Source organism: Rana temporaria, chromosome 6 (genome assembly GCF_905171775.1).
Source record: "Rana temporaria chromosome 6, aRanTem1.1, whole genome shotgun sequence".
NCBI classification, from domain to species: domain Eukaryota; kingdom Metazoa; phylum Chordata; class Amphibia; order Anura; family Ranidae; genus Rana; species Rana temporaria.
The window spans coordinates 72,722,537-72,749,630 of NC_053494.1; the positions used below are offsets into that span (position 1 = coordinate 72,722,537).

The 27,094-nt window shown below is 46.8% G+C and overlaps 1 protein-coding gene across 1 annotated transcript in view; it reads right to left on the reverse strand.

Annotated features, from left to right (window-relative positions):
• Positions 1-17,221: 17,221 nt before the first annotated feature.
• Positions 17,222-27,094, reverse strand: part of SNX29 (sorting nexin 29) — a 1,289,390-nt gene continuing 1,279,517 nt past the window's right edge. The window contains exons 16-17 of the mRNA XM_040358531.1: positions 21,229-21,368; positions 17,222-17,980 (exon numbers count right to left, since the gene is read on the reverse strand). Of these exons, the coding sequence (XP_040214465.1) occupies positions 17,971-17,980; positions 21,229-21,368 (150 nt within the window). The 3' untranslated portion in view covers positions 17,222-17,970. The remainder of the gene's footprint in view (positions 17,981-21,228; positions 21,369-27,094) is intronic.

The following is a 27,094-nucleotide window of genomic DNA, read 5'->3' on the forward strand; positions in this document are numbered from 1 at the left end:
AGAAAAACGTCCATCCAGAATTTCCCACGCAGGGGGTTTAAGTTGCTACAGCAATAAAGAAATAGTCAACCGAAAATGCCGAGCCACCTTGCTCTCTTCAGAAATACAACCCCTTAGGCGTACACTTCAGCCATCTTGGCCACGTACCAAAATACCTGTACAAATCACTATACCTTCTCTCAGCTTCTGTGCTGCTCAGCCCACAAGCTTTGGGTCCTCTGTCTATACCATGCAGACATGCATGCTTCTCCCTTGCTTGCCTGGACTCCTCGGGAGGGTGGAGTCCAGAACACTGGTCCTGACTCTGCTATAAGCTCAGGACCCACGTGCTCAATCAACCAGCCAGACTCCTGGCTGTTTCCAAAACCCGGTCCCAGGATTGGAGATTCCATCCCACCCATGTCACTATAGAATCTCCGGGCTCCAGGTCCCCAAGTGGATTTTATAAACTTTGGAGGAAACTGACCAAACAGATTCCTCCACATTAAATAACCCTGGAGCCCCTCAACCTGCCTATTTGAGAATCCTGGGGACCATTACCAGGACAGGGAACTGTACTATCACATACCCCCCCCCCCCTTTGTTTTGATCCAGAGGGAGGAACACCAGCACCCATCATTATGGTTGGAAGACCTCTGTGCTGGTTGTCAGCCACATAGGCCCAACCTTTTTTCCGGGTGCGCTTCCAGGTACGTCCCATCCTGGATCTTAACAAGCTATACTCAGCCTTCTCCCTCTTCTTTTGGGGTTCCATAAGCACCTCTTTTGAAATTTAAACAGAGCACCCCTGGTCTTTCTACCAACCCTTCTGCCTCCACGCTTCAGGTTCCCAGGTTTCCCAATACCTTTGGACACCACACTGTCATGTACCTTTAACAAATTATTTGGTTCATCATTGATATACATATTCTTTTTTTAACTTAATTTCTCTTTATTATTTTCCAACTTTTGACAATGCATAATTACATACAAATGATATGAGTTATCTAGTGCAGATGTATACATATATATATATAAACAAACATTTATTATGTACGTACAGTGAATTAACATATGCCATCCCTCCCTCCGCCTCTCCCCCCCACCCTTCCCTACCCCCCCCATATAAATATTGTGCCATATTATTATTTTTACTGCCCCAAGCAGGAGCAGGTATCTTAGTCTGAGTTATCCTTTAGTGTGTTAGATATAAAAAGAGAAGAAAAAGAGGAGCCAAGTCAAAAAGAACAAAAGAGAATAGGGGAAAATTCAGTCTTCCTTGCCATTAGTCTCTAATTGTATAGAGAATTACTGGCATCCAGAGTAAAACCCCGTAAAGAAGCGGTATCTACACAGGGAATCCCATTTCCCTCAACCAAGGCCCCCACACTCTTAGGCCTTGTACACACGGTTGGACCAAACTGATGAGAATGGTCCGACGGACCGTTTTCATCGGTCCACCGCTGAAGTGGCCTGATGGTCTGATGTGCACACCATCGTTCCAAAAACCAATCGGGTCAGAACGCGGTGACGTCAAACACACGACGTGCTGAATAAAACTAAGTTCAATGCTTCCAAGCATGCGTTGACTTGATTCTGAGCATGCACGGGTTTTGAACCGATGCTTTTCTGTACTAACCATCAGTTTGGACCGATCGGGCAGCGGTCCATTGGTTCGGTTTTGAAGCATGTTTTTAAATTTTGGACCGAAGGAAAACTGAAACTGAACCTCGGTCCATTCTCATCGGTTTTGTCCGACCGTGTGTACGGGGCCTCACAAATCTATTATAGTTTCCTTGCTTAATAAAAGCCACCCTCTCGCACCAGATCAAAACATTGATAGTTTCAGCCCAATTCTCAATGGATGGAGGAGCATGCGCTTGCCATCTCTGTGCTATTAGCTTACGTGCCTGGAATAGGCACCTCAGCACACTTTCCAGAGCTCCTGGGGGGACTCTATGGTCCTCCATACACCCTAACAGGCAGGTTCTAGCCTCTGGCTCTAAAGAGGTCTTGAGGATTTCATTAAGCCTGTTTATCACTTCTGTCCAATATCTAAAGAGCTTGGGGCATCTCCAAAACATGTGAATAAGGTCCCCTGTTGCCTTACACCTGGGACATTCGTCACTCCGATTCCAACCTAATACAAACATTTTTTTAGGGGTATAGTAAACCCGGTGCAGTAGAAAAAAATGGGACAATGGCTGTGCTGGGGTAATTGACACCAGAGCCCCTCTGTGTAAAATCTTGTTCCACTGCTCTGAGGTTACCAGCCCAATGTCTCTTTCCCATCTTTCTCGACACTTGGAAGTACCAGTTTGATTTATGGCTCTAGCCCCCAATTTGTCATATAGTTCAGAGATTTGACCTTTCGCGATATTAGTTTGAATTATTTTAAGAAGAACGGGAATCTGAGTCCTAACCATCGGATGAGCCTTAAACTGGGTCTGGAGGGCATGCCTGATCTGTAAATATTTATAAAATGTTTTATTTGGTATGTTAAATTTGTCTCTCAATTTCGAAAACGTTTTCATGAGGTTACCCTCGTACATATGGAATAGCCGTGTTATTCCCTGGTTCTCCCAAATTTTAGATATTTCTATATCCTTGACTTCTATTAAATTCTTGTTGTTCCAGAGGGGGGCAAACTCAGTTACCCCGGTGTATCCCAGCAAAGCCTTCGTAGTCTGCCACATTTTGTTAATTAGCTTTGTAGTTGGCATTTGTGAGCAAATGAGTTTGCCTCCAGGGCTTCTACTAGTATTTTATGTGGGGCCCCTGAAAGCATTAGTCTAAAACTATTATTACCCGAATTTTGAGTACCACAGCCCACTATATGCTGTAGTTGGGACGCCAAAAAATATATTCTCGGGTGTGGAACCGCCATCCCCCCTTCCTTTACTGGGAGTTGCATTGTCTGCAAACTGATTCTGGCCTGGCCTCCTTTCCACATTAACTCCCTGAATAATGTTTCCATTAGTTCAAACCATATTTGGTTTACCCAAATCGGAGAGTTGTGGAGAACATATAATATCTGGGGAAGCCAGATCATTTTTATTAGGTTACATCTCCCAGCTACAGAGAGGGGGAGGCGGTTCCAGATATCTTTTTTTTGTTTCAGTTTTAATAGTAGTGGAGCTATATTTTTACTAGTGTACTCCTTAACCTCACTAGTAATCCAGACCCCCAAGTATTTTAATTTTGTGGAAATTTTCAGCTGGGATATTTCAGCTATTGTCTGGTCACGTAAAGGGTCTATTGGGAGCAGGGCCGACTTATCACAGTTGATAATCAATCCCGAGAACCTTCCAAATTCCCTGACCATTTGGACCACTGGGGCCAGCGATCTATCCACATCTCCTATAAAGAACAGGACATCATCAAAAAATAGCGATATCCTGTCTTCCTCCAAACCCCTTCTAAACCCCTGTATATCTTCCTTGAGCCTAGTTTTAATAGCTAAAGGTTCCATGGCGAGTGCGAACAGGGGTGGAGAAAGCCGGCAACCCTGTCTCGTTCCCCTCTCAAGCTTGAATATGTCTGAAATATTTTTATTTTTGCTCGTGGTTCGCTATACAGAAGTTTGACCCACCTGGTAAAGGATGGGCCAAATCCAAAGCTCTCGAATACCTTCCATAGGTATGGCCACTCAAGGCTGTCAAAAGCCTTAGCGGCGTCCAGGGCCAACAGTGCTCTAGAGCCCTCATTGTCGGTGGGGATCTGTATATTTAAAAAGACCCTTCTGATGTTAAGGCTGGTTGACCTGTTTGGAATGAACCCTGATTTATCAGGGTGGATAAGGTTCTCGATACACCCATTTAGGCGAGCTGCCAGGACTTTAGCAAGAATTTTTACGTCTGTGCAGAGCAATAAAATTGGACGATAAGAAGAGGGGTCCAACCCTCTTTATGGATTACAACAACTGTTGCCTCCATCATAGAGGAAGGGAGATGTCCCTCCGAAAAAGCGCATTTCAATGTCTGGAGCAGTTCTGGTAGCAAAATTTCCCCATAACGCTTGTAGATTTCTATTGGGAGCTCGTCAGGGCCAGGTGATTTATGGCTAGACATCCCCGCCACTGCGAGCTGTAGTTCTTCCAGTGTGACGGGGGATTCCAATTTTTTTCTGTCATTTTCTGACAGAGTTGGAACCGGAATTCCCTGAAAAAAGGCCTTCAAAAGCCTTCATTACCTCCCCTGGATTTATACAGAGATTTATAGAAGCCATAAAACGTATGTCTTATCTCTCTTCCATCAGTTGAAATATCACCTGTTGAGACCCTGATTGCCGCAATATTGGAAGAGGGGGAGTTTGCCCATACCAGCAAGGACAGCACTCGTCCCACTTTCTCCCCTTCACCAAATTGGGTTTGTCTCTGGAATATTTGGCGATTCTCAGCCTTTCGCATAATAGCCATTCTATTGACCTTCTGTTTGTCAAGCCATTCTCTTTGCCTGCTTAAAGACGGGTCCTCAATGTATCGTTGTTCGGCTACCATCACTTTGCTTCTAAGATCCTCTTCCCACACCCTGGACTCCCTTTGTAATCTTGCCACCCTCTGAATCAGCAAGCCCCTTAGGTAGGCCTTCAGCGAGTCCCAGACCACTCCAGACTCTGCTGAGCCTGTGTTTATTTGAACATATTCTTTCAAGCTGTTCAGCAATTCCCATGGTTCACCCAGCAGCTCAAGCCAGTATGGGCTAATTTTCCACTCTCTTGTGGGGGTTCTCTCGCTTCTCCTAATTGCTAATTCTAGCGGTGAGTGGTCCGAAACCCCCCTTGGGCTATACTCTATCTCCTCTACCATGCCCAGTGCCAACTCATTGCCCAAAGCCATATCGATTCTGGACAAAGTAGCATGAGAACTAGAAAGACAAGAGTACTGTCGAGTCCGAGGCTGGCTGATACGCCAGATGTCCCTTAGTCCTGTCTCCTCCATGAATTGGGCCAAACGGCCCCCTTGTTCTGGATTTGGTTCAAATGTCGAGGGAAATCTATCATAGGCTCCATCGAGGACTTCATTGTAGTCACCCACTGCTATCAGGGGAATACCCGTTTTGTCCAACATAAATTCAACTAGCTTCTGTAAAACGTCAAATTTAAAGGGGGGGGGATATAGATATTGGCTAGTACATATGGCCTGTTCTCGATAGAGCAGGCCAAGAATATATACCGACCCTGATCGTCTATCCAACTCTTTTCACAAATAAATGGCACACCTTTCCCCACCATTATGCTCACCCCCCTTTGAGTATGAGGAGTGTACAGAGTGGTAGTGAAATGGGAATTTCCGTGAGCCTAACTGGGCCGTTGTATCTTTACTTAGGTGTGTCTCTTGTAGGCAGAGTATCCCCGGCCCCCTCCCACCAATTGATGCCAGAACCAGTGCTTTCTTAGTGGGGTCCCCCAACCCACATACATTCCATGATCTAATCCTCCAAGCCATGGACTATATGTATAGAGAAAAGAGCAAATATAGACAATAACATTGGCTTGTCACAGCAATTATGGTGTACTTCCTGATTGAGAAATCTACTCTGTTGTTCCTGATTACGCGACCTTTGGCTCTGTTCCCCGGATTGCTGCTTTCTCCTAACCTTGGAGCTTGGCTTGAATACTGGACTGTTGATCTCACCTGCCCTTGACCTCTTGGCTTTGAACTCTGGATTATCCTGCTCTCCGTGCTCCCCTGACCACAGCTTGTCTCCCGGATTATCTTCTGCTTCTTCCGTTCCTAGTTCCCGGACTTCCAGGATCATCCCGGTGTGCATCCCGGCTACCTCCAGTGGACTACTTCCTGATTGGCCCTGTTCCACGCACCCGGCCTCCACCTTCCTGTCGGTACCGGTGCCTCCTGGTGCGTCTTTCCCCCTGTCCTCACTCCAGGGGGCGGACCGCGCCGGGTCGCAAAGTGAACCGCCCTCAGCATCTTGGCCTTGGTAAATGTACTTCTGTTAACCCGTGATAGTACAAGCCAGCCAGATGTCCGAGGCCGACAGGGCGCGCTCGCCTTTTGAGACTCTCTGCCAACAGGTCTCAGCCCTGACCGAAGCTGTACAGAAGCTACAGGAAGGCTACCTGCAAATGGATGGTCGCCTTCAACAGATGAATGTCACACCCGGACCTTCGGCCGCCCCTGCAGTACCAGCTACGGGACCTTCCACCGCCCAGCCCTCTTCAGGACCTCCAGTGGTTGTAACCCATCCAGAGCCGCGTGTACCAACTCCAGAGCAATTCGCTGGCGACCGTAAGAAATTCCGAGCATTCAAGAATGCTTGTTCCTTGTACCTGGTCCTGCAACCCAGAACCTTCTGTTCGGAAGCCGTGAAGGTGGGCTTTGTGATTTCCCTCCTTGCAGACGAACCACAAGCTTGGGCGCACAGCCTGATGGAACAAAGGAGTCCAATATTGGATACTATAGACACTTTCTTTGAACACAGGTCTAAACTATACGACGATCCCCTCCGCTCGACCACGGCCGAAGCTTCCCTTCATCAACTGGGTCAAGGTAGGAGACCCGTGGAGGACTATATTGCGGAATTTTGGAAATGGTCTGCTGATACAGGGTGCAATGAAGCTGCCCTAAAATACCAGTTCTGCCAAGGTCTGTCAGAGTCCCTCAAGGACGAATTAGCCAGAAGCGATCCACCTGCCACATTGGAAGCTTTAATTCAGTCGGCCACCCAGCTCGACAGACGCCTTTGGGAACGACGGCTGGAACGGTTCCAAGCAACCCGTCCCAATTGGACCCCGCCAAGGTTCTCTCCAGCTCCTCCACCTCTCCCGGTTCCACCCGTCTCTTCACTTCCAGATCCGGAACCCATGCAGCTCGGTCTAGTCCGGGCACCTCTCACTCCTGAAGAGAAGCAACGTAGATGGCAGTCCAACCTCTGCCTGTATTGTGGCGGTGCAGGTCACTTTCTTCGCACCTGTCCCATAAGACCCAGTAAGTCAAGATCTCCACCTACTCTCAGTTGCCACATTTCCAACTTACCACAGACTTACGTTGTTCTTTTTCTTTCCCTAAAGCTCCCGCAGGGGGCAATCCGGCTGCCGGTCATCGTTGACTCCGGGGCTTGCAGCTGCTTCCTGGATTCTGCCCTGGCCCAGAAGCTGCACGTCCCCTACCGGCCTAAAGACTTTCATCTACAGATCCATCTGGCAGATGGTTCGTTACCCCGCTCCGGACTAGTCACCCTGGAAACCTTGCCTATCCATGCCATCTCTGATACCGGTCACCAAGAGTATCTGTGCCTGGACCTTATTCCATCCCCTTTGTTCCCCATCATTTTGGGTCTACCATGGCTACAGGTGCACCAACCTTGCATAGACTGGCTTGAGAAGGACATCACATTTCCTTCTTCCTACTGCTCTCAGCATTGCCTCCTACCCACCAAAGCTTCCTGCTCCACCCTGATGTCTGCACCAGTGGACCTTCAACACGTTCCTTCTGCATACTCGGATTTCAGGGACGTTTTCGACAAACAACAAGCTGACCGCCTTCCCCCACATCGGCCATACGATTGCCCCATTGACCTACTACCCGGTTCTAAAATTCCCTTTGGTCGGATCTTCCCGCTTTCCGAGACTGAATTAGTGGCCCTCGAGGCTTATATCGACGAGAATTTAGGAAAGCAATTCATCTGCCCTTCTTCTTCCCCAGCCGGGGCTGGAATCTTCTTTGTTGAAAAGAAGGACGGTTCTCTCAGGCCTTGCATTGATTACAGAGAGCTGAATAAAATTACCATTAAAAACAGGTACCCGTTACCCCTCATTCCGGAACTTTTTCAGCAGTTTCGGTCAGCCCGGGTCTTTTCCAAACTCGATCTCCGGGGGGCTTACAACCTCATCCGGATCAGGCCCGGGGATGAGTGGAAGACCGCTTTCAGATCAAGGTTCGGGCACTTTGAATATCTAGTGATGCCATTCGGCCTCTGCAATGCCCCTGCCACATTCCAACACCTAGTAAACGACATCTTTCGCCAATACCTGGATGACTTCTTGGTCGTCTATTTGGATGACATCCTCATCTTTTCAGTATCACTTGAGCTGCACCGTCTCTATGTCAAGAAGGTCCTGGCTATCCTCAGAGAGCACTAGCTATATCTTAAAGCGGAAAAACGGAATTTGAAAAAAACACAGTTCAGTTTTTGGGGTTCATCATCTCCACCGATGGAATATCCATGGATCCGCAAACGGTCAAAGCAGTTCAAGACTGGCCAGCGCCAGTTGACAAAAAGGGGGTACAGCGCTTCATTGGCTTCGCCAATTTTTATCGAAGGTTTATTGTCGGCTTTTCAGCCATTTTGGCTCCTATCACCGGACTAACTCGCCAAGGGCACCGTTTCCATTGGTCTCAGGAAGCACAGGAAGCGTTCGAAAGATTGAAGGTCCTGTTCTCATCTGCACCTGTCCTTAGGCACCCAGACCCGAGCTTACCTTTTATCCTGGAGGTTGACGCCTCGGAAACCGCCACTGGTGCTATCCTGTTACAAAGACAAGGACCCAAGTCCCTGCTACACCCTGTAGCTTACGCTTCACAGAAACTAAGCCCCACAGAAAAGAACTATGATGTTGGGGATCGGGAACTACTGGCCATCAAGTTTGCCCTAGAAGAGTGGAGGTATCTCCTGGAAGGTGCTCTTCATCCCATTTTGATCTTCACAGATCATAAAAATTTAGAATACTTACGATCTGCCAAGCGTTTGAGACCAAGACAAGCCTGTTGGGCCCTGTTCTTTGCCCGCTTCAGTTTCCACATAACCTTCAGACCTGGATCTAAAAATGGGAAAGCTGACGCCCTATCTAGGATGTTCACCGAAACGACCGACCAGTCAGAACCCAGTACCATCTTGACCCCCCAGAACTTTTTTCTAGTTTCCCAGTTGGATTCACTCACCTCTCTGAAAACGGCTTCCAGCCAATCTGCCGACCAGTCCTCACTCTCTCTGGAAAAACGAGACGGTTTGCTGTGGTCACGAGGAAACGAGACAACTAGTGTTAAGCATTTTCCATGATCATAAGTTAGCAGGCCACTTTGGAGCACGGAAAACCACGGAGCTGATCAGCCGCTCCTTCTGGTGGCCGAAGTGGAGGTCGGACTGTAAAGACTACGTATCTTCGTGTACCCAGTGTCAGTGCTACAAGGGTCCAAACACCAAGTCCTGGGGTTTACTCAGACCCCTTCCTGTTCCTGAGCGCCCCTGGGCGGATATTTCAATGGATTTTATTGTAGACCTGCCACCTTCTGGAGGCTTTACTACAGTCTTAGTGGTGGTTGACCGTTTGTCCAAACTTGCACACTTCTTACCCATGATTGGCACCCCCTCGGCAGCAGAAACCGCCAAAGTTTTCTTTAAAGAAATTGTGAGACTCCATGGGGCACCCAAAAGTATCGTATCGGATAGAGGTGTACAATTTACATCTAAATTCTGGAAGGAGCTCTGCAAGTCACTGGAAATTAAGACCTGCCTTTCATCTGCCTACCACCCGCAGTCCAACGGTCAGACGGAGAGGACCAACCAAACAATGGAACAATATCTCCGTTGCTTCTGTTCCTCATCCCAAGATGACTGGTCGTCTTTGCTACCATCCGCAGAATTTGCGTATAATAATTCAGTTCATTCATCTACCAACCAAACTCCATTTTGGGCTCACTATGGTTACCACCCTTCCTTTCTTCTGGACTCTATCCCAGAGGAAACGGTGCCAGCTGTCCAGGAGCACATAGTCTCTCTGCAACAAAATTTCCAGAAACTCCAAGAAGGCATGCGACAAGCTCAAGAGAATTACAAAAGATTTTACGACAAGGGGAAGAAGGAGTGTCCAGCTTTTAAGGTCGGGGAGAAGGTATGGTTATCGGCCACGAACCTCAGGCTGCCCATCCCTTCTCGGAAACTAGGCCCCAGGTTCATTGGTCCATTCGAAATCAAACGTGTGATTAACCCCGTGGCTTTTGAGTTGGCATTGCCGGATTCCTATAAAATTCACCCCGTCTTCCACGTATCCCTGCTCAAACCCGTTATACCAGATTCTTTTCCGGGAAGGGAAGAACTCCCACCTCCTCCAGTGGAAATTGAAGGTGAAAAAGAATTCGAGGTGGAATCTATTCTGGGTTGCCAGAAGAGGGGGAGGCAACTCCAGTATCTCGTTAAGTGGAAGGGTTACCCGCCTGGAACAGTTCATGGGAACCTTCCAGAAACCTGCACACTCCTCGGTTGATCCGAATTTTTCATCGGGACCATCCAGAATTGATGGACAGTTTGGGCGTCCGGAGTCCGCCCCTAGGGGGGGGGCACTATCAGGGCACCAATCCTGCCCAGTTTCCCAGAGCGGCGCAATCGCGGCTGTTGGCGCCGTGCACACACTGTTGGCGCACGCGTGCACGGCATTGGCGCGCGTGGGCGCGCACAGGCTCGCTGTTCGTCCGACCAATCAGAGCCCTGAGCGGGCTATTTAAACCGCCCTCTTTCCCCTGGCTGGTTGCTGGCTTGTCACAGCAATTGTGGTGTACTTCCTGATTGAGAAATCTACTCTGTTGTTCCTGATTACCCGACCTTTGGCTCTGTTCCCCGGATTGCTGCTTTCTCCTAACCTTGGACCTTGGCTTGAATACTGGGCTGTTGATCTCACCTGCCCTTGACCTCTTGGCTTTGAACTCTGGATTATCCTGCTCTCCGTGCTCCCCTGACCACAGCTTGTCTCCCGGATTATCTTCTGCTTCTTCCATTCCTAGTTCCCGGACTTCCAGGATCATCCCGGTGTGCATCCCGGCTACCTCCAGTGGACTACTTCCTGATTGGCCCTGTTCCACGCACCCGGCCTTCACCTTCCTGTCGGTACCGGTGCCTCCTGGTGCGTCTTTCCCCCTGTCCTCACTCCAGGGGGCGGACCGCGCCGGGTCGCAAAGGGAGCCGCCCACAGCATCTTGGCCTTGGTAAGTGTACTTCTGTTAACCCGTGATACATATACAACCTTATGCTGCTGTAGAATACGCTTAATTGGCGTAAATTCGGCTCTGCGTTTTTGTAAATCTGGAGAAAAGTCAGGATAAAATGAAATTCTATCTCCATTTTACATGATATCCCCCATTTCCCTGGCTTTTTGAAGCAGAGTGACTTTATCTCCATAATAGAAAAACTTGAAGAGTAGTGATCTAGGGCGCCCCCCTGCCTGCGGGGGTTTGAAAGGAACCCTATGAGCCCTCTCAATGGAGAAAAAAGATGAAGAGGTGGCAGGACCAAAAATCTCCCTGAGCCAGCCCTCCATGAAGGATATAGTGTTAGACCCCTCACTCCGTTCCGGGAGACCGATCACTCGGACATTATTCCTTCGAAGTCTATTTTCAATTTCATCTAATTTGGCTGCTTGTTGATTCGTTTTCTCCTGTAAACCCCTAAGTTCATTCTCAAACGGATATAAGGTATCCTCAACCATGCTTATTCGTTCTTCCAGGGTGGTAACCCTTTCTACAGTTTTGCTCATATCCTGATGTATTGAAACAAGCTCATCCCTCAGGCTCTTTAGCTGATTATCAAAGCCCACAATGAATTCTTTACAGTCATTGACAGAACGCAGAACATCTTTCAATGTAGGCTCTTCTACCAGTTTAGAGCCGGGTACAGTAGCAAGATCAGGTATCACAAGCGTAGCCACTACAGGTACGGTTCCATGTGTCTCCCCCCCGAGCCCTTTAGTAATCGGGGCTTTAGTCCCAGTTGGATTGGCTGGATTAGTTGGTTTAGAGACCACCGACCCCTTGTTCTTTCTGTCAGCCGATGACCCTGCAGGACCCTTGGACTGTGTAGGTGATGGTGATAGACCCCCTTTAGTAGGTGATTGAGATGTAGTCTGGGAGGGGTGAAAAAAACGCTCCAGCTTGGCTGCTGCAGCCTGACTACCTTTCTCCTTTACCTTAGCGGACCTTGTAGTAGGGACTCCCTCTGAGTGCGGCTGGTCCTCAGACCCACGTTTTTTACTCATGGTAAACATGGGAAACGAGAATTAGAGTAGAATGAAGTAGGGTGTCCTCCCAGCAGAAAAAAAGGGGGGGGAAGCAGATCTCTTAAGGGCTCCTGAAGGCTGTCGAGGGCCCCCACACCACAGCAGTTCATATAGGAGGACAGGCCCCCTTTGAAGTTGACTGGGCTGCTGACTGCAATATATACAATATTATGTATGTTCTATATGTCCTAGCAAGCAGGCTATGCAGCTAGCAGACAAAATAAAAAGGGGGCTTTTAATCACTCCTTGACTTTTAGGGGATATTAAGTCCACTCCCCTCTTTTAAAGAAAACAGTTTTCCAATTTTTCCAGTGAGAAAGAGGCAAAGGAGATAAACCCCCCAAAAAAAAGACAATCTATGTATTATGGAACTTCTAATTCAAGAGGCACAGGGAAACACAGGGAAGCCTCAAGTGTTTATCTCTAAGTGCAGCAGTAGTTGTCTCCTTACCCGTCCCCTCACATGTGCTCTGCCTTTTTTTTTCTTTGCTTTGTGCCGTCTTCTGGTGGCTCTAATGGCTCCTCCGGTTTCTTCCGATTTGCCCCCCTCAGCTCTCCCAGCTCTCGAGCTGTGCTATGGAGAGACGAGTGACAGAAAGACTTGCTCTTGCTCTGCGGGGTCGCGTAGTCTCGCGAGATCTCGGGGGTCCCGGAGGCGTCGGGCAGCTCCAGACACTCGCCGCTCCTCTGTGGAGCGCAAGCCGCCTCCAGGCGTCCCCAGTCACAGCTTTCCTATCCGACCAGGAAGGCACACACAGCGGGAGTCCGCGAACACAGTAGCCCGGCGGTTTACAGCCTCTGGCTTCTAGCTCCGGTGGGTCAAGCGGGTAAAGCTGGTAAAGATAGTCTTAAGGCCGTGTTTTCCTGAGATAGGGACCCGTTTTAGGCGCAATGCAGCGGCATAATTTTCACCCAGGGGAAGGGAGGGGTGGAGGTTCGCACACACTCACACCACCACTCTCACTCTCTTCTGCATCCAGCCACGCCCCTCCGATATACATATTCAAACCAACTTTACACCTCTCAATGTTGCAAAAGTCACCAATGCCTTTTTTTTCAGCATTTGCTAGGGCAGAGTCTGCAGAGGGCACACATACCAGAGGGTTGCCACCACCCACGGGAACCTCAGAGGAAGTCACCTCCCCTGGGTTCACCCTCTCTGTAAGCAGCTGTCCTACCACTTGACCTGTTCTGATGCCATCTGTATTTTTATCCACCTGAAGAGACAAGCTCTCGTCTGATCGACATACAATTTTTACTGCACTTCTTATCTGCTTGTCACTTAAACCAAACATTGGACTGGGGACCCCAGTCTCTTTAACCTTCGTTTGGGCCCCAGTTAGGTTTTCTGCTGCTTTCTGGTCCACACTTGGCCCTTCCATCTCATGTGATACACGCCCTTTACCGACAACTGACCAGTACTATCTTGAACCATAGCAGCAGAAATGCCTTCTACCTGGCTGTTAGGTGGTGAAACCTCAGACACTTTCTTTTCGCCAAAGCCTCTCCCATAAACCTCTTGTACAGGAAGTAACCCATCAGCATACCTAGAGGCGACTTTTAACACTAGTAATACAGTCATAAATAAACCATTTTTGTCCTGTCTTCCTTTGTGCTGTACCACCTGCCACTCAGGGATCCACCTAATGGTACTCCGCAGTACCAAACTGTCTGACTGTGGTGGAGACACCCAAGTATAGACGGGCTGTACATCCCAAAGTTTAAGCATCTCCTTTAACACTTTTGTTAGAAACCATACCCTTGGCTTCGGATTGAAGTCCTTCCTGGGGACTTTCCTGACACTGGGAATGCAGACAGACTCACTTGCTGAGACGCGAGAGGTTGCAAGGTTTAATGAAACCTTCTCCCAGCTGGAGACGACCACAGCCTAGTGCTCTACCAGAGCGCTGCCAGGTGCTTGACTCACACCCAACTTCTCAGGTTCAGCACCAATGAACTGCTTCACATTACCATTGACAACATCACTTTGACACACCACGTCAGCATCATTTTTGTAGGTTGCGGACAAAGTGTCTGCTGTGTGCTCGCCCTTATGTGGTCCATATTTCTCACGAGGGTTAACCCCTGCAGCAGCCACCGCACCCTCAGGTATAAGCTGTTCTGCCATCCCTCCTGCTGGCACAGCAGAAACTTTGTCCACCTTACTTTTATGCATGAAAGTCTCATCTATCAGGGACATTAGATTTTTACCCCAACTATCCCAATCTGTTGTAGCTGTGCTCCATTCATCGGCGCTCCTTAGCCCTGATCCATCCGCCAAAGGACACACATTAGAACAGATGGGTTTAGTTGCAGATTCATTACCCAAATTACAAATCATGGCAGAGTTCGGTAACACATGTTCTAGCACCACAGGTTGCAATACACCACAACCACCACCTTGCTCGGGCGGCACTTCATAAGCCTTACACACCTTTGCATTTTTCACATGTTGTTTTAACCCACCATTTACGTACCTGCACATTTTTAGTACTAGCAGCTTGCACTAACACATTACCATTACACGGTACAGTTCCACTCTGTCCCACCAGAGTGACATACCAGTTGTCCATGGCAACCTCCGACTTCAATACATGACGTTCCCTGGAGATTTCTGGGGACAACTGTGCTGTCTTACCATCAGTTGCTACAGGCAACAGCCCATTTGTGACAACAGCTTTTGCTCTGAAAGAACCTGGGGTTTTCCCAACAGCAGCAAACTTTTCATTAACAATAACACTTATAGCATTTTTAGTTTTTGCAGGCTGTCCTAGCCCACTGCCTACTTGAGACTGGCAGACATTAGACACAAGACTTTTAGTCATCAATACAGGTTCTGTTTGGACTTTAACCCCTGCATTCCCACTGGGTAGGGAGAAGTCATCTTCAAGCACACATTTAGTGGCCCCACTAACTGGGGTCACTCTCACATCATCATGGATAGTCTCGTAACCAGTTCTTTTATACCTGCAATCAGCAGTCCCAGCCATCATTTCATTAAAGACAGTCTTACCCACTGCAGTAGTTGGGGTCACCAGGGCCGATCCTCGGAGGGTGCGAGGGGTGCCCTGCACCCAGGCGCCACAGAGGGGGGGCTGAGCGGCCGAAGTGTCAGACTCAGACTGCTCCGCTCCCTCCTCCTCTCCTTGAGTCACACACAGAGCTGAGAGTCGGCAGCTGCTAGGACGTCGGGAGGACACTGAAGCGGGTGACTGTCTGAAGAAAAGTTATGCTGCCGCCGCCCTTGCTCTCATCTAGTTTAGCAGCACACAGGCGCACCATGACAGGCAGGCACAGCCCCCTTCTGTCCCCCCCATATGAACTTTAGCGGCCGTTTACCGTGGCGGAATCTTGGCCACGTACCAAAGTACCTGTACAAATCACTGTACCTTCTCTCAGCTTCTGTGCTGCTCAGCCCACAGCTTTGGGTCCTCTGTCTATACCATGCAGACATGCATGCTTCTCCCTTGCTTGCCTGGACTCCTCAGGAGGGTGGAGTCTAGAACACTGGTCCTGACTCTGCTATAAGCTCAGGACCCACCTGCTCAATCAACCAGCCAGACTCCTGGCTGTTTCCAAAACCCGGTCCTAGGATTGGAGATTCCATTCCACCCATGTCACTATAGAATCTCCGGTCCCCAAGTGGATTTTATAAACTTTGGCGGAAACTGAGCAAACAGATTCCTCCACATTAAATAACCCTGGAGCCCCTCAACCTGCCTATTTGAGAATCCTGGGCGACCATTACCAGGACAGGGAACTGTACTATCACAATATATATATATATATATATATATATATATATATCTATATATCTATATATATATATATATATATATATATATATATATATATATATATATATATATATATATAGTACAGACCAAAAGTTTGGACACACCTTCTCATTCAAAGAGTTTTCTTTATTTTCATGACTATGAAAATTGTAGATTCACACTGAAGGCATCAAAACTAAATATAAAAAAAATATATATATATATATTTCATATTCTAGGTTCTTCAACGTAGCCACCTTTTGCTTTGATTACTGCTTGGCACACTCTTGGCATTCTCTTGATGAGCTTCAAGAGGTAGTCACCTGGCGCAGCACCCCATCACTCTCCTTCTTGGTCAAATAGCCTTTACACAGCCTGGAGGTGTGTTTGGGGTCATTGTCCTGTTGAAAAATAAATGATGGTCCAACTAAACGCAAACCGGATGGAATAGCATGCCGCTGCAAGATGCTGTGGTAGCCATGCTGGTTCAGTATGCCTTCAATTTTGATTAAATCCCCAACAGTGTCACCAGCAAAGCACCCCCACACCATCACACCTCCTCCTCCATGCTTCACAGTGGGAACCAGGCATGTAGAGTCCATCCGTTCACCTTTTCTGCATCGCACAAAGACACGGGGGTTGGAACCAAAGATCTCAAGTTTGAAGTCATTAGACCAAAGCACAGATTTCCACTGGTCTAATGTCCATTCCTTGTGTTCTTTAGGACAAACAAGTCTCTTCTGCTTGTTGCCTTTCTTTAGCAGTGGTTTCCTAGCAGATATTCTACCATGAAGGCCTGATTCACACAGTCTCCTCTCAACAGTTCTAGAGATGTGTCTGCTGCAAAAGGTGGCTACTTTGAAGAACCTAGAATATGAAATATATTTTCAGTTGTTTCACACTTTTTTATTATGTATAATTCAAAATGTGTTAATTCATAGTTTTGATGCCTTCAGTGTGAATCTACAATTTTCATAGTCATGAAAATAAAGAAAACTCTTTGATTGAGAAGGTGTGTCCAAACTTTTGGTGTGTACTGTATATATATATATATATATATATATATATATATATATATATATATATATATATATATATATACACACTGTTCGTATGTAATGCAATCACTTTATCATATATAAAAAGGTACACTAATCACCTGCTTGTATGTCTGCATATCTTTACTCTTAGAAATCTATGCAGGGTGTATTAGTATTACTGCTGTCAGCTATTTTGGGTGAGTCACTCTACATACCCTGGAGCCCTGTTCTAGGTGGAGGTACTGCCAATGTTCTAGGTGGAGGGCAACTTCATATACCCCCCTTATAACATGGCTACACCTCTTTGAAAATTCTGTGATGGGGCCCTACTGCCTTGCCTAGCTTAAAGCCAAATGGCATAATCATAAGGGAAGGCAAGTCAAACTGTAATGATCAGATATTGCTGCCTCGTCAACACACAAGCAGACTGAACCACCCATCAGTGATCAGTCAATAATCAATTATCACTATTGGGTTGATTTATTGGTTAAAATTTAAGTTTACAATATCCAGCGATAATAGAAAATCAAATAGGCTACTTTGGAAACCTGATTAACAACAAAATCCTATAGATGTTAACTTTCAAGTAAGTACGCATGTCACAAACACTTTTCTGCGCTCTCCCCTCCCCCTCCTCCCCCCCTTTTTTTGTTTTTTGGGGAGGATTCGGAAAAACCACCATATAGTAAAGAAAGGTGGTATCGAGCTACCTTTGAAATGTCAAGGCATGTTAAATGTTATATGTAAAGAAAACATTTAATAAAGAGATTAAAAAAAAAAAAATATGAAAGTGCACATGTCTTAATTAAAATAAGATGCCTAAAATGCATGTGCTTTTGCATTTGCAAAAACTTCAAAGGCCGCATAACCAATGAAATTATTTGTCAAGTTACTAAGGGATTAGTGGATCATCACTTGATCAAACCAATAATTCTAGGGGCATCCGGTTTATTTAATTTGGTCACTAGTCATTTGTTGCCTTGAGAAACGGTCCGTATTGGGGTGTTCTGCTCTTTACTGCCTTTACACTCAATAGACATAGAATACGCAAAATATTGTTTAGCAGTCAGAACGCCTGACTGCTAGATTTAGGTTACATCCTCCAGATGCAGCAGATCCAAGGTTGAGCAATGCATTGACTTCAGAACATGTATAACAGCAATAAAGCCTGTTCATTCTGATCTGTAAAAAAAATAAAAAATGTTATGAAAGAAAAGCCATAGTAACAAAGATTTACCATCTTAAGAGGAATCCAAAACGGCACTAATAAGAACAGGATTACAAAGAACAGGATCAGGGGGGAGGGGGGTAGAGAAGTCATCATACACTGCATGTGTTGAAATGCTGCCTGTCAAATCATGAAAAACTACCTGCATACCAACACCTATGTGCTACACCTGATAATAATTAGTGATGTCGCAAACCTAAAATTTTGCGTTCGCGACCTGCAAACGCGAACTTCCGCAAATGTTCGCGAACGGGCGAACCCGGCGAACCGCCATAGACTTCAATGGGCAGGCAAATTTTAAAAGCCACAGGGACTCTTTCTGGCCACAATAGTGATGGAAAAGTTGTTTCAAGGGGACTAACACCTGGACTGAGGCATGCTGGAGGGGGATCCATGGTAAAACTCCCATGGAAAATTACGTAGTTGTCGCAGAGTCCGTTTTTAATCATTAAAGGGCATAAATCACCTAACATTCCTAAATTGTTTGGAATAACGTGCTTTAAAACATCAGGTATGATGTTGTATCGATCAGGTAGTGTAAGGCCCCGTATTCACGACCAAACATGTCTGCTGAAACTGGTCCGCGGACCAGTTTCAGCAGACATGTTTGGCCGTGTGTAGGCCCGAGCGGACCATTTTCGGGCAGATCGGACAGGTGTCCTGTCCGCCCAGACATGTACGGTCGTCTGTACAGACCTACCGTACATGTCCTGCCGCCCACCATCCCTCGCATGCGTCGAATGACTTCGACGCATGCATGGAAGCATTTTAAAGGCAGGCCGCCCACGTTGCCGCGTCATTGTCGCGGCGACACCGCGTCATCGACGCGGCGACACCGCGGACACGCCCCGCGTATTGTTTACGCGCGGACCTCTGTTCGATGGTGTGTACAGCCATCGAACAGAAGTCCCCGGGCAGTCCCCGGGCAGACATGTCCGATGAAAACGGTCCGCGGACCGGTTTCATCGGACATGTCTGCTCGTGAGTACTCGGCCTAAGGGTTAGGGTTAGTGTTACAGATAGGGTTACAGATAGGGTTAGGGTTACAGATAGGGTTAGGGTTAGGGTTACAGTCTGTAACCCTAACCCTATATGTAACCCTAACCCTGTCTGTAACCCTAACCCTATATGTAACCCTAACCCTGTCTGTAACCCTAACCCTATCTGTAACCCTATCTGTAACCCTAACCCTGCCTGTAACTTACACACTCAAGACATAAATTTTATTCCTCTATGCGTCAATCTTGGTGTAGTGATGACTGTGCTCGTGCGCACGTTTGGGAGATTGCAGGCGATGGGGGTTTTTCAAATCCTATGGTCGTGCTGAGGTAGTTCAGTGACAGTTAAGTGACCCAGAAAACAATGATTCTGCAGTGTGGGCCCATTGTTGGCCTAGTAGGCTTTAATGATCTCCTTAGATGATCACAAAGAAAATTAGGGCCAGATTCTTGTAGAACGGCGTTTCCTTGCGGGCGGCGTAACATATCCAATTTACGTTCGCCTCTGCAACTTAGACGGGTATTCTCAAAGCACTTGCTCCGTAAGTTGCGGCGGCGTAGCGTAATTCGGCCGGCGTAAGCCCGCCTAATTCAAATTTGGATCAGGGGGGCGTGTTTTATGCAAAACTACTGTGACCTGACGTGATTGACGTTTTTTCGGAACGGCGCATGCGCCGTCCGTGGAATTTCCCAGTGTGCATTGCTCCAAAGTACGCCGCAAGGACGTCATTGGTTTCGACGTGAACGTAAATGACGTCCAGCCCCATTCACGGACGATTTACTCAAACGACGTAACTTTTTCAAATTTCGACCGCGGGAACGACGGCCATACTTAACATTCTTGCGCCGCACTTATGCCACCATATAGCAGGGGCAACATTACGCCGGGAAAAGCCTAACGTAAACGTCATAACTTTACTGCGTCGGACGCGCTTACTTACGGGAATTCGCGTATCTAGCTAGTTTGCATACTCAACGCGAAATTCGACGGAAGCGCCACCTAGCGGTCAAAAAAAATGCAGTTTAGATCCGATGGCATAAGAGACTTACGCCTGTCGGATCTAATGGATATCTATGCGTAACTGATTCTAAGAATCAGTCGCATAGATAAGACGGGTCAGATTAGGACTTACGACGGTGTACATGGCGCTGCGCCGTCGTAAGTTCTTTGAGAATCTGGGCCTTGATGTTTTTCTATGCAAAATTATCCAGCCGATCGCTTTTGGTCTGTTCACAATGAAGCAACGACTGTATCATCTGGGGTGTGCCAACACAATGTAGATGAGATGTGGCACTGGCAGGTGGGCACAGTTTACCCTGTGAGGCAAAGACACCCTTGCAGACAAAAGACTACTATTTAGTATTGCAGTGAATTTTGTTTTTATATCTTATCAACTGTGCCAACACAATATAGATGAAATGTGGCACTGGCAGGTGGGCACAGTTTACACTGTGAGCCTGGGCCCCTTACATTACACAGCACCCCACAGCTCTGGGCCCCTCTACATAGCACCCAGCACCACTGGACCCCTTTAATATTACACAGCAGCTTGCACCACTGGGCCCCATTATATTACACAGCAGCTTGCACCACTGGGCCCCTTTATATTACACAGCACCCTGCACCTCTAATCTAACTAAACTATACAGTGTATAAATATATGTACAACTCCTGGGATGTATATATATCCTCTACACACTGTAACATTAACTGACTAGCCTGCCTAACTCCAAAAATCTCTCTCTCTCTCTCTCTCTCTCTCTCTCTCTCTCTCTCTCTCTCTCTCTCTCTCTCTCTCTCTCTCTCTCTCTCTCTCTCTCTCTCTCTCTCTCTCTCTCTCTCTCTCTCTCTCTCTCTCTCTCTCTCTCTCTCTCTCTCTCTCTCTCTCTCTCTCTCTCTCTCTCTCTCTCTCTCTCTCTCTCTCTCTCTCTCTCTCTCTCTCTCTCTCTCTCTCTCTCTCTCTCTCTCTCTCTCTCTCTCTCTCTCTCTCTCTCTCTCTCTCTCTCTCTCTCTCTCTCTCTCTCTCTCTCTCTCTCTCTCTCTCTCTCTCTCTCTCTCTCTCCAGAATGAATCTAAAATGGATGATGCCCTAGAGGTGGGAGGGTCAGTATGCTGCTGATTGGCTGGAATGTGTCTGCTGACTCTATACATCTCTAATATTAATATGCTGGCAATACAGAAATGTAGATCAACAACAACTTACACGAAAAAAGGCATGATCTCTGTCAATCTGTCTTTGTTCGGTTTGGCAACAAAATCTGGCAAAGTTTGGATGACCTTGTTCATGACATTTCTAAGGTAGACCTGTAGTTGCTTTCTGCGTTCCTCCACAAATTTTGCATCCTAGAAAGGAAAAAATACTGCTTATATTTCATCTCATTAATTTCCTACAGCCCATATTTAAAAAGGGATCAACGTTTTTACCAAGTAACCATAGACCTGTTAGTTTAACTTCTATAGTCGGTAAAGATACTGGAGAGTTAAATGCCATAGACGAGATCTTGTTGGAAAAAAATATATTTAGCAACTGACAGAATGGATTTGTGAAAGACAGAAGTTGTCACACAAACCTGATTTCTTTTTATGAGGAGGTAAATACAAATTTGGACCGGAAGTACCCCACCCTATATAACCCCTCCCATCCAGGGAGTACCTCTGTTTTGTCACCAGTGTTGAAGGTGTTGGTCACGGTTAATGAAGTGCCAAGAAGAGCTCCACTAAGAAATTCCTGACAGGATCAAGAGGCTATGCAATCGGATCCATCTAAAGTGCCTGAAAGAGCCAAATGGATGGTAACTGAGCCTCGTGGAAGAAGAACAAGGTTTCTGCCTGTAATGCTTATCTTTTGAGAGCTGGACCCTGAGTCAGCACCTTGGTCATGTGTAAACCATACCAAAGAGTTGCTCTAGCAGGTGTGCTATACAGGTCCAGGGAAGTATTCTCCATATACAAGGAGGACCCGGTCCTTGAAGGTCTGTCATGACAAAGCTTGCCGTGATTAGTGTTTTTAAAGTACATGTTTGAAATTTGAAAGACATGAGTGTGGGTGCATTTTAGGGAGTTGTATCTCCAATATATTGCATATGTGCTTGGTATCGGTCTAAAGTATAGGACCAACTGCAGTTGAGCAGGTGCTTGCTTACAAACTTGCTAAAAATGCACAGTTGCAAAGACGCACAGATGCTAAATCACACAGTTTCTAAAACACACAGATTCTGAAAAATGCACAGTTGCTAAAATGCACAGATGTTAAAATGCACAGATGCTGAAATGCCCAGATGCTGAAATGCACAATTGCTAAAAATGCACAGTTGTAAAAACGCACAGTTGCTAATACGCACAGTTGCTAATACGCACAGATGCTGAAATGCATATTTGCAAAATGCACAGATGTTAAAATGGACAGTTGCTGGAGCACACGGTTGCTGAAACACACAGTTGCTGAAGATAACTGTTTTTACTAGTTCACGTTTGCATAAAGATACATGATCATGGGTAGACATGTGCAATTTTTTTAGTTACGAATACGTTTTCCGTCAATTTTCGTTATTTTAGTTAACATGCGAATATACGAACGGTTTAGCGCAATTAATAACGAATAACGATATTTTCAAAATAACGAATATGGAAAACAACGAAGATATGAAAGAAGAAAGAAACGAAAACATAGAAACAACGAAAATACCGAACCCAAAAAAATATATAATTACGAAAAATAAAATGAACGAAAATGCAAACTTACTAATATTCGAAGACCGAAAAGAAAACAACCGAAATGCCTAACAAAGAATAAAAAACGAAAATCAAAACTAACGAAAAATAAATTACGAATCTTCGAAAAACGGAAATGAAAACAACGAAAATACGAAATAATGTAAATTAGCTTTCGTTAGTCTGAAATATTTCTGGACATTGACCAATAGCCACTGAGCGCTGTCCCTTTCCTCTGAAGAGGTTTGTTCCTTCCCCCAATGAGCTTCTTTCTCATTACCTCCTGGCTCCTTGTGTTTTTTTCTGTGTTAGACTGCAGTGCATCTAATTTCTAGATTTGTATTTGTAATTGTAACAGGAGTGACTTTTGGGCACAGATTTAGCCCAGGAGATGGGGTACACATGTTGGATTGTTTTGGCGTGGACAGTGATTTACAGTATATTCCTTAATGCCTGCAAAGAATATTCTATGACTCATTTCTATGCTTGGCCCTGACTAGTGACATGCTAATTGAGTCAGGGCCTGGAAGACATTCCATTGTCCTTGTGCAAAGGGCCAGGTCTGCTCCCAGAACTCTAATTATGCATGCTAAATACTGTTTTTGGAACTCAGTGTGTGATGGGGTTTTGTTTGTTATGCTGTTAATTAAGGAATGTGCAGACATGATAATTATAGGTCGGCGCCGACCTGTCTAGAATGGTTAGTAATTAGCCTTAGTGTGTGATTAGGGGGTGGAGATCTCATTGTTGCTTTAATGCCTGGTACTGTATATAAGCTGAGAAGGAACCATTAAAATTGTCTTCATTTGAAACCAGAGAACACGGAGCAAGTCTCGTTATTCTGGGAAATGGGAGGCCTGCTGGTTTGTTTGTGTGTCAGATGAGCTGTCTTGGATGTGATGGAAGGTCGTAAACGGTGGTGACCGTTACAGTAATATCTGACATATTTTAGTTTTCTCCTACGTCAGACTTCATTCTAGACAGGGGGCGGGATTCAGATAGGTGAGCGGATCTTTAGATCTCATTTACGTTACACCGCCGCAAGTTTTTCAGGCAAGTGCTTTATTCACAAAGCACTTGCCTGTAAAGTTGCGGTGGCGTAGCGTAAATCCACCTGGCGAAATTCAAATTCGGCGGGTAGGGGGCGTGTATCATTTAAATGATGCGCGTCCCAGCGCCGAACGAACTGGCCGCGACTGAATCCCAGTTCTGAATCTGAATCCCATGCTCCAAATGACGTCGGCAACTCGTCGTGAACGTAAATTACGTCCAGCCGTATTCGCAAACGACTTACGCAAACGACGTAAAAAATTCAAAACTCAGCGCGGGAACGACGGCCATACTTAACATAGGATACGCCGCACGTACCCCTCATATAGCAGGGGTAACTATACGCCGAAAAAAGCGTATTCCTTGCATATACAAACGGAAGCGCCACCTAGCGGCCAGCGTGAGATTGCAGCCTAAGATCCGAAGGTGTAAGTCACTTACACCTGTCGGATCTTAGGGATATCTATGCGTAACCTGATTCTATGAATCAGGCGCATAGATACGACGGCCGGACTCAGAGATACGAAGGCGTATCAGGAGATACGCCGGCGTATCTCTTTTCTGAATCTGGCCCAGGGTGTGTGTGCTAACTAAGACAGTCAAGTCAATCGCAGTAAAGTATGAATTACAAAATTACGACGAGTAGTGTGTCGAATAAACATAAAGGGCCAGATCCTCAAAAGGGATACGCCGGCGTAACTGCTGTTACGCCGTCGTATCCCTGTTTCTAACTATGGAACTGATCCACAGAATCAGTTTCCCATAGTTAGACAGAAGATCCGACATGTGTAAGGGACTTACACTGCCGGATCTTAGGATGCAGTACCGAATCCGCCGCTGGGGGCATTTTGTGTCGAAATGCCGCCTCGGGTATGCAAATTAGCACTTACGGAGATCAACAAAGCTTTTCAGCTTCTTTTTTTCTCTGTAAGTTTTAGTTTGCAAACGCAAAATTAGGGCTGCTTTTACAAAGTGTAAACTGTTTACACCATGTAAAAGCAGACCCTTCTGTCCAGCGACGTGATTTTTTTTTTGTTTTGAATTTTTTTTTTCCCGCGTATCTTTTTTTTTTCCCGACGCAACTTTATTGACCCGTCGCGATCCACAAAGCTCGGCGTAACGTAATTTTGCGCTATGCACGTCGGGAAAATGACGTCACGAGCATATGCAGTACGGCCGGCGCGGGAGCGCACCTATTTAAATGGGAATCGCCCCCATGAAAAGAGGAACGCCTTGCGCCGGCGGAATTTAAGTTACACAGCCAAAAATTTCTAGGTAAGTGCTTTGTGGATCGGGCACTTAGGTAGAAATTTTAAGGCAGTGTAACTTAAATGGGAAAATTTACGTTACGCCGGATCTTTGTGGATTACCCCCTAAAATGTATTCTAACAGAATTACAAATGCAATAAAATCTACAAAAGTAAGTTTTTACAATCAAAGGAAATTAGACACGAAAATACGAATGATCATAAAGCAACGAAGATATATTTCTTACGAAAATACGAACGCGGCATGATGGACAATATAATGTAAATACGAATAGCAAAACAACGACTATTAAACCAACGTAAAAACGAAGGAACAAATAAAATCATTTTAAAAATACGAACGCGGCAGAATACAAAATATAACGAAAATACTAATCTTGATTCAACGAAAAATAAACTAACAGAAAAAAACGGAAACAGAAAAAAAAGTGTTACGAAAATACGAACTAGGCCCGGCGTAATCAGTGAGATATGCCCAGGGCATAAATACGCCCAGAAATGCTCCCGTCCAGTGCAAAAGTACATCCGCTTGTTTTCCCCCCCCCTGAAGCAAGGTACTTTTGTTGTTTTCTTTGCAGCTGATTGTTTTTGAGCCATGTCTGCTCCAGTAGCTCAGAACAAGAGGAAATTAAATTATTCCCCACAGGAGAAGGCGGTCATTATCAGGGCCATGGCCCAGTATGATACCTATCTCCATGGGGCAGAGAGTGCCAACACCACCCAGGCCAGGAGGAAGGAGATCCTGGCACAGATTGCAACATATGTCGATGCTTTGGGGAGTGAGGTCAGGACCCCCAATGACATTTTAAAAAAAATCAATGACCTGCGGCGCCTGGTGAAAGGTAAGCTGGCCAGGATGAGCACTCATGCCAGGGGCACTGGAGGGGGACCAACAACTACCGAGACGCTCACTCCTGAGGAGCAGGTTGTTGCCCAGTGCCTCCACAGGCATCAAGTGGAGGGAGTTGAGGGCTTTGACTCCGTTGAGGATGCCTTGAGGACAGGTAAGTGTGTTTTATCTCCTATCTGGTGTGTAGCATGTGTGGGGGTGGAAGGGAACATGTGACAAGTCTGTGGATCCTCCAACATGTGAATGTTTTGTGTCATCCACAGATGTGCAGGAGGGTGCTGGGCCATCTGTCCAGTCCACACCATCCCCCGGACATCAGTCTGAGGCAGACCACCTGGCAAGCCAGGAGTCCTCAGTGGAAGGGAGTGGCCACACCTCTCCTCAGGAGGTGGTTGTTGAGGAGGAGGAGGTGACCAGTGGGAATAAGGTGAGGCTTCATTTGGAGGAGTCTTCCCCTGTGGCTGGCACCAGTCAGCCCTCCATCAGGGGTAGCCCCTCCCGCTCCTCCCCCAACAGGGCTTCCCCCCCAAGGGTCTCCCCTTCTCCAAGGCCCCAAGCCACTTCTGGACCCAGGAAGGTGTCTAGGAAGACAAGGGGGTGTCTGATGTTCTCCCGGAACACCTCAGGAGGGACCAGGCCCGCCAGACTCGCCATCTGGGTGAGGTTGCCATGAATATCAACCACATGGCACAAAGCATGGCCTCCCTGAAGGAAGCTGTGCAGGATGTGGGCTGAAATTCGTCAGCTGTGGTCACCTGCCTGGCTGATCTGCAGGCTACCACAGCAGGCCTGGGTGATGAGGTCCACGCCCTGACAGAGGCTGTCAGGGACAACACAGCAGCCATCCAGGTGGGGGTGAGGCTGCAGGCGAACACCAATGCGGTCCTCACCTGCATCGCCCTGGCGTTGGAGGGCAGGCCGCCAGGCGTGGAGAGACCAGGGGATGCTCCTCCTTCTGATTCCCCCCCATTAGTCTCCAATGAGGAGCTGGGGCCGGGGCCGCGGCAGGCGTGGGGCATGTCAGCGCCGTTAATTTTTTTTGTATTTTTTCTGATCGACTCAGGTTATGAGTTTTTTATGTTTATTTTTTGTATATACTCAGGTTATGGAGTTTTCTTTTTTTTTGTAGCCCAAGCACACGGTTAGTAGTGCAGGCTACAGTGTGACTGGTGTTTGAATGTGGGGGTGAC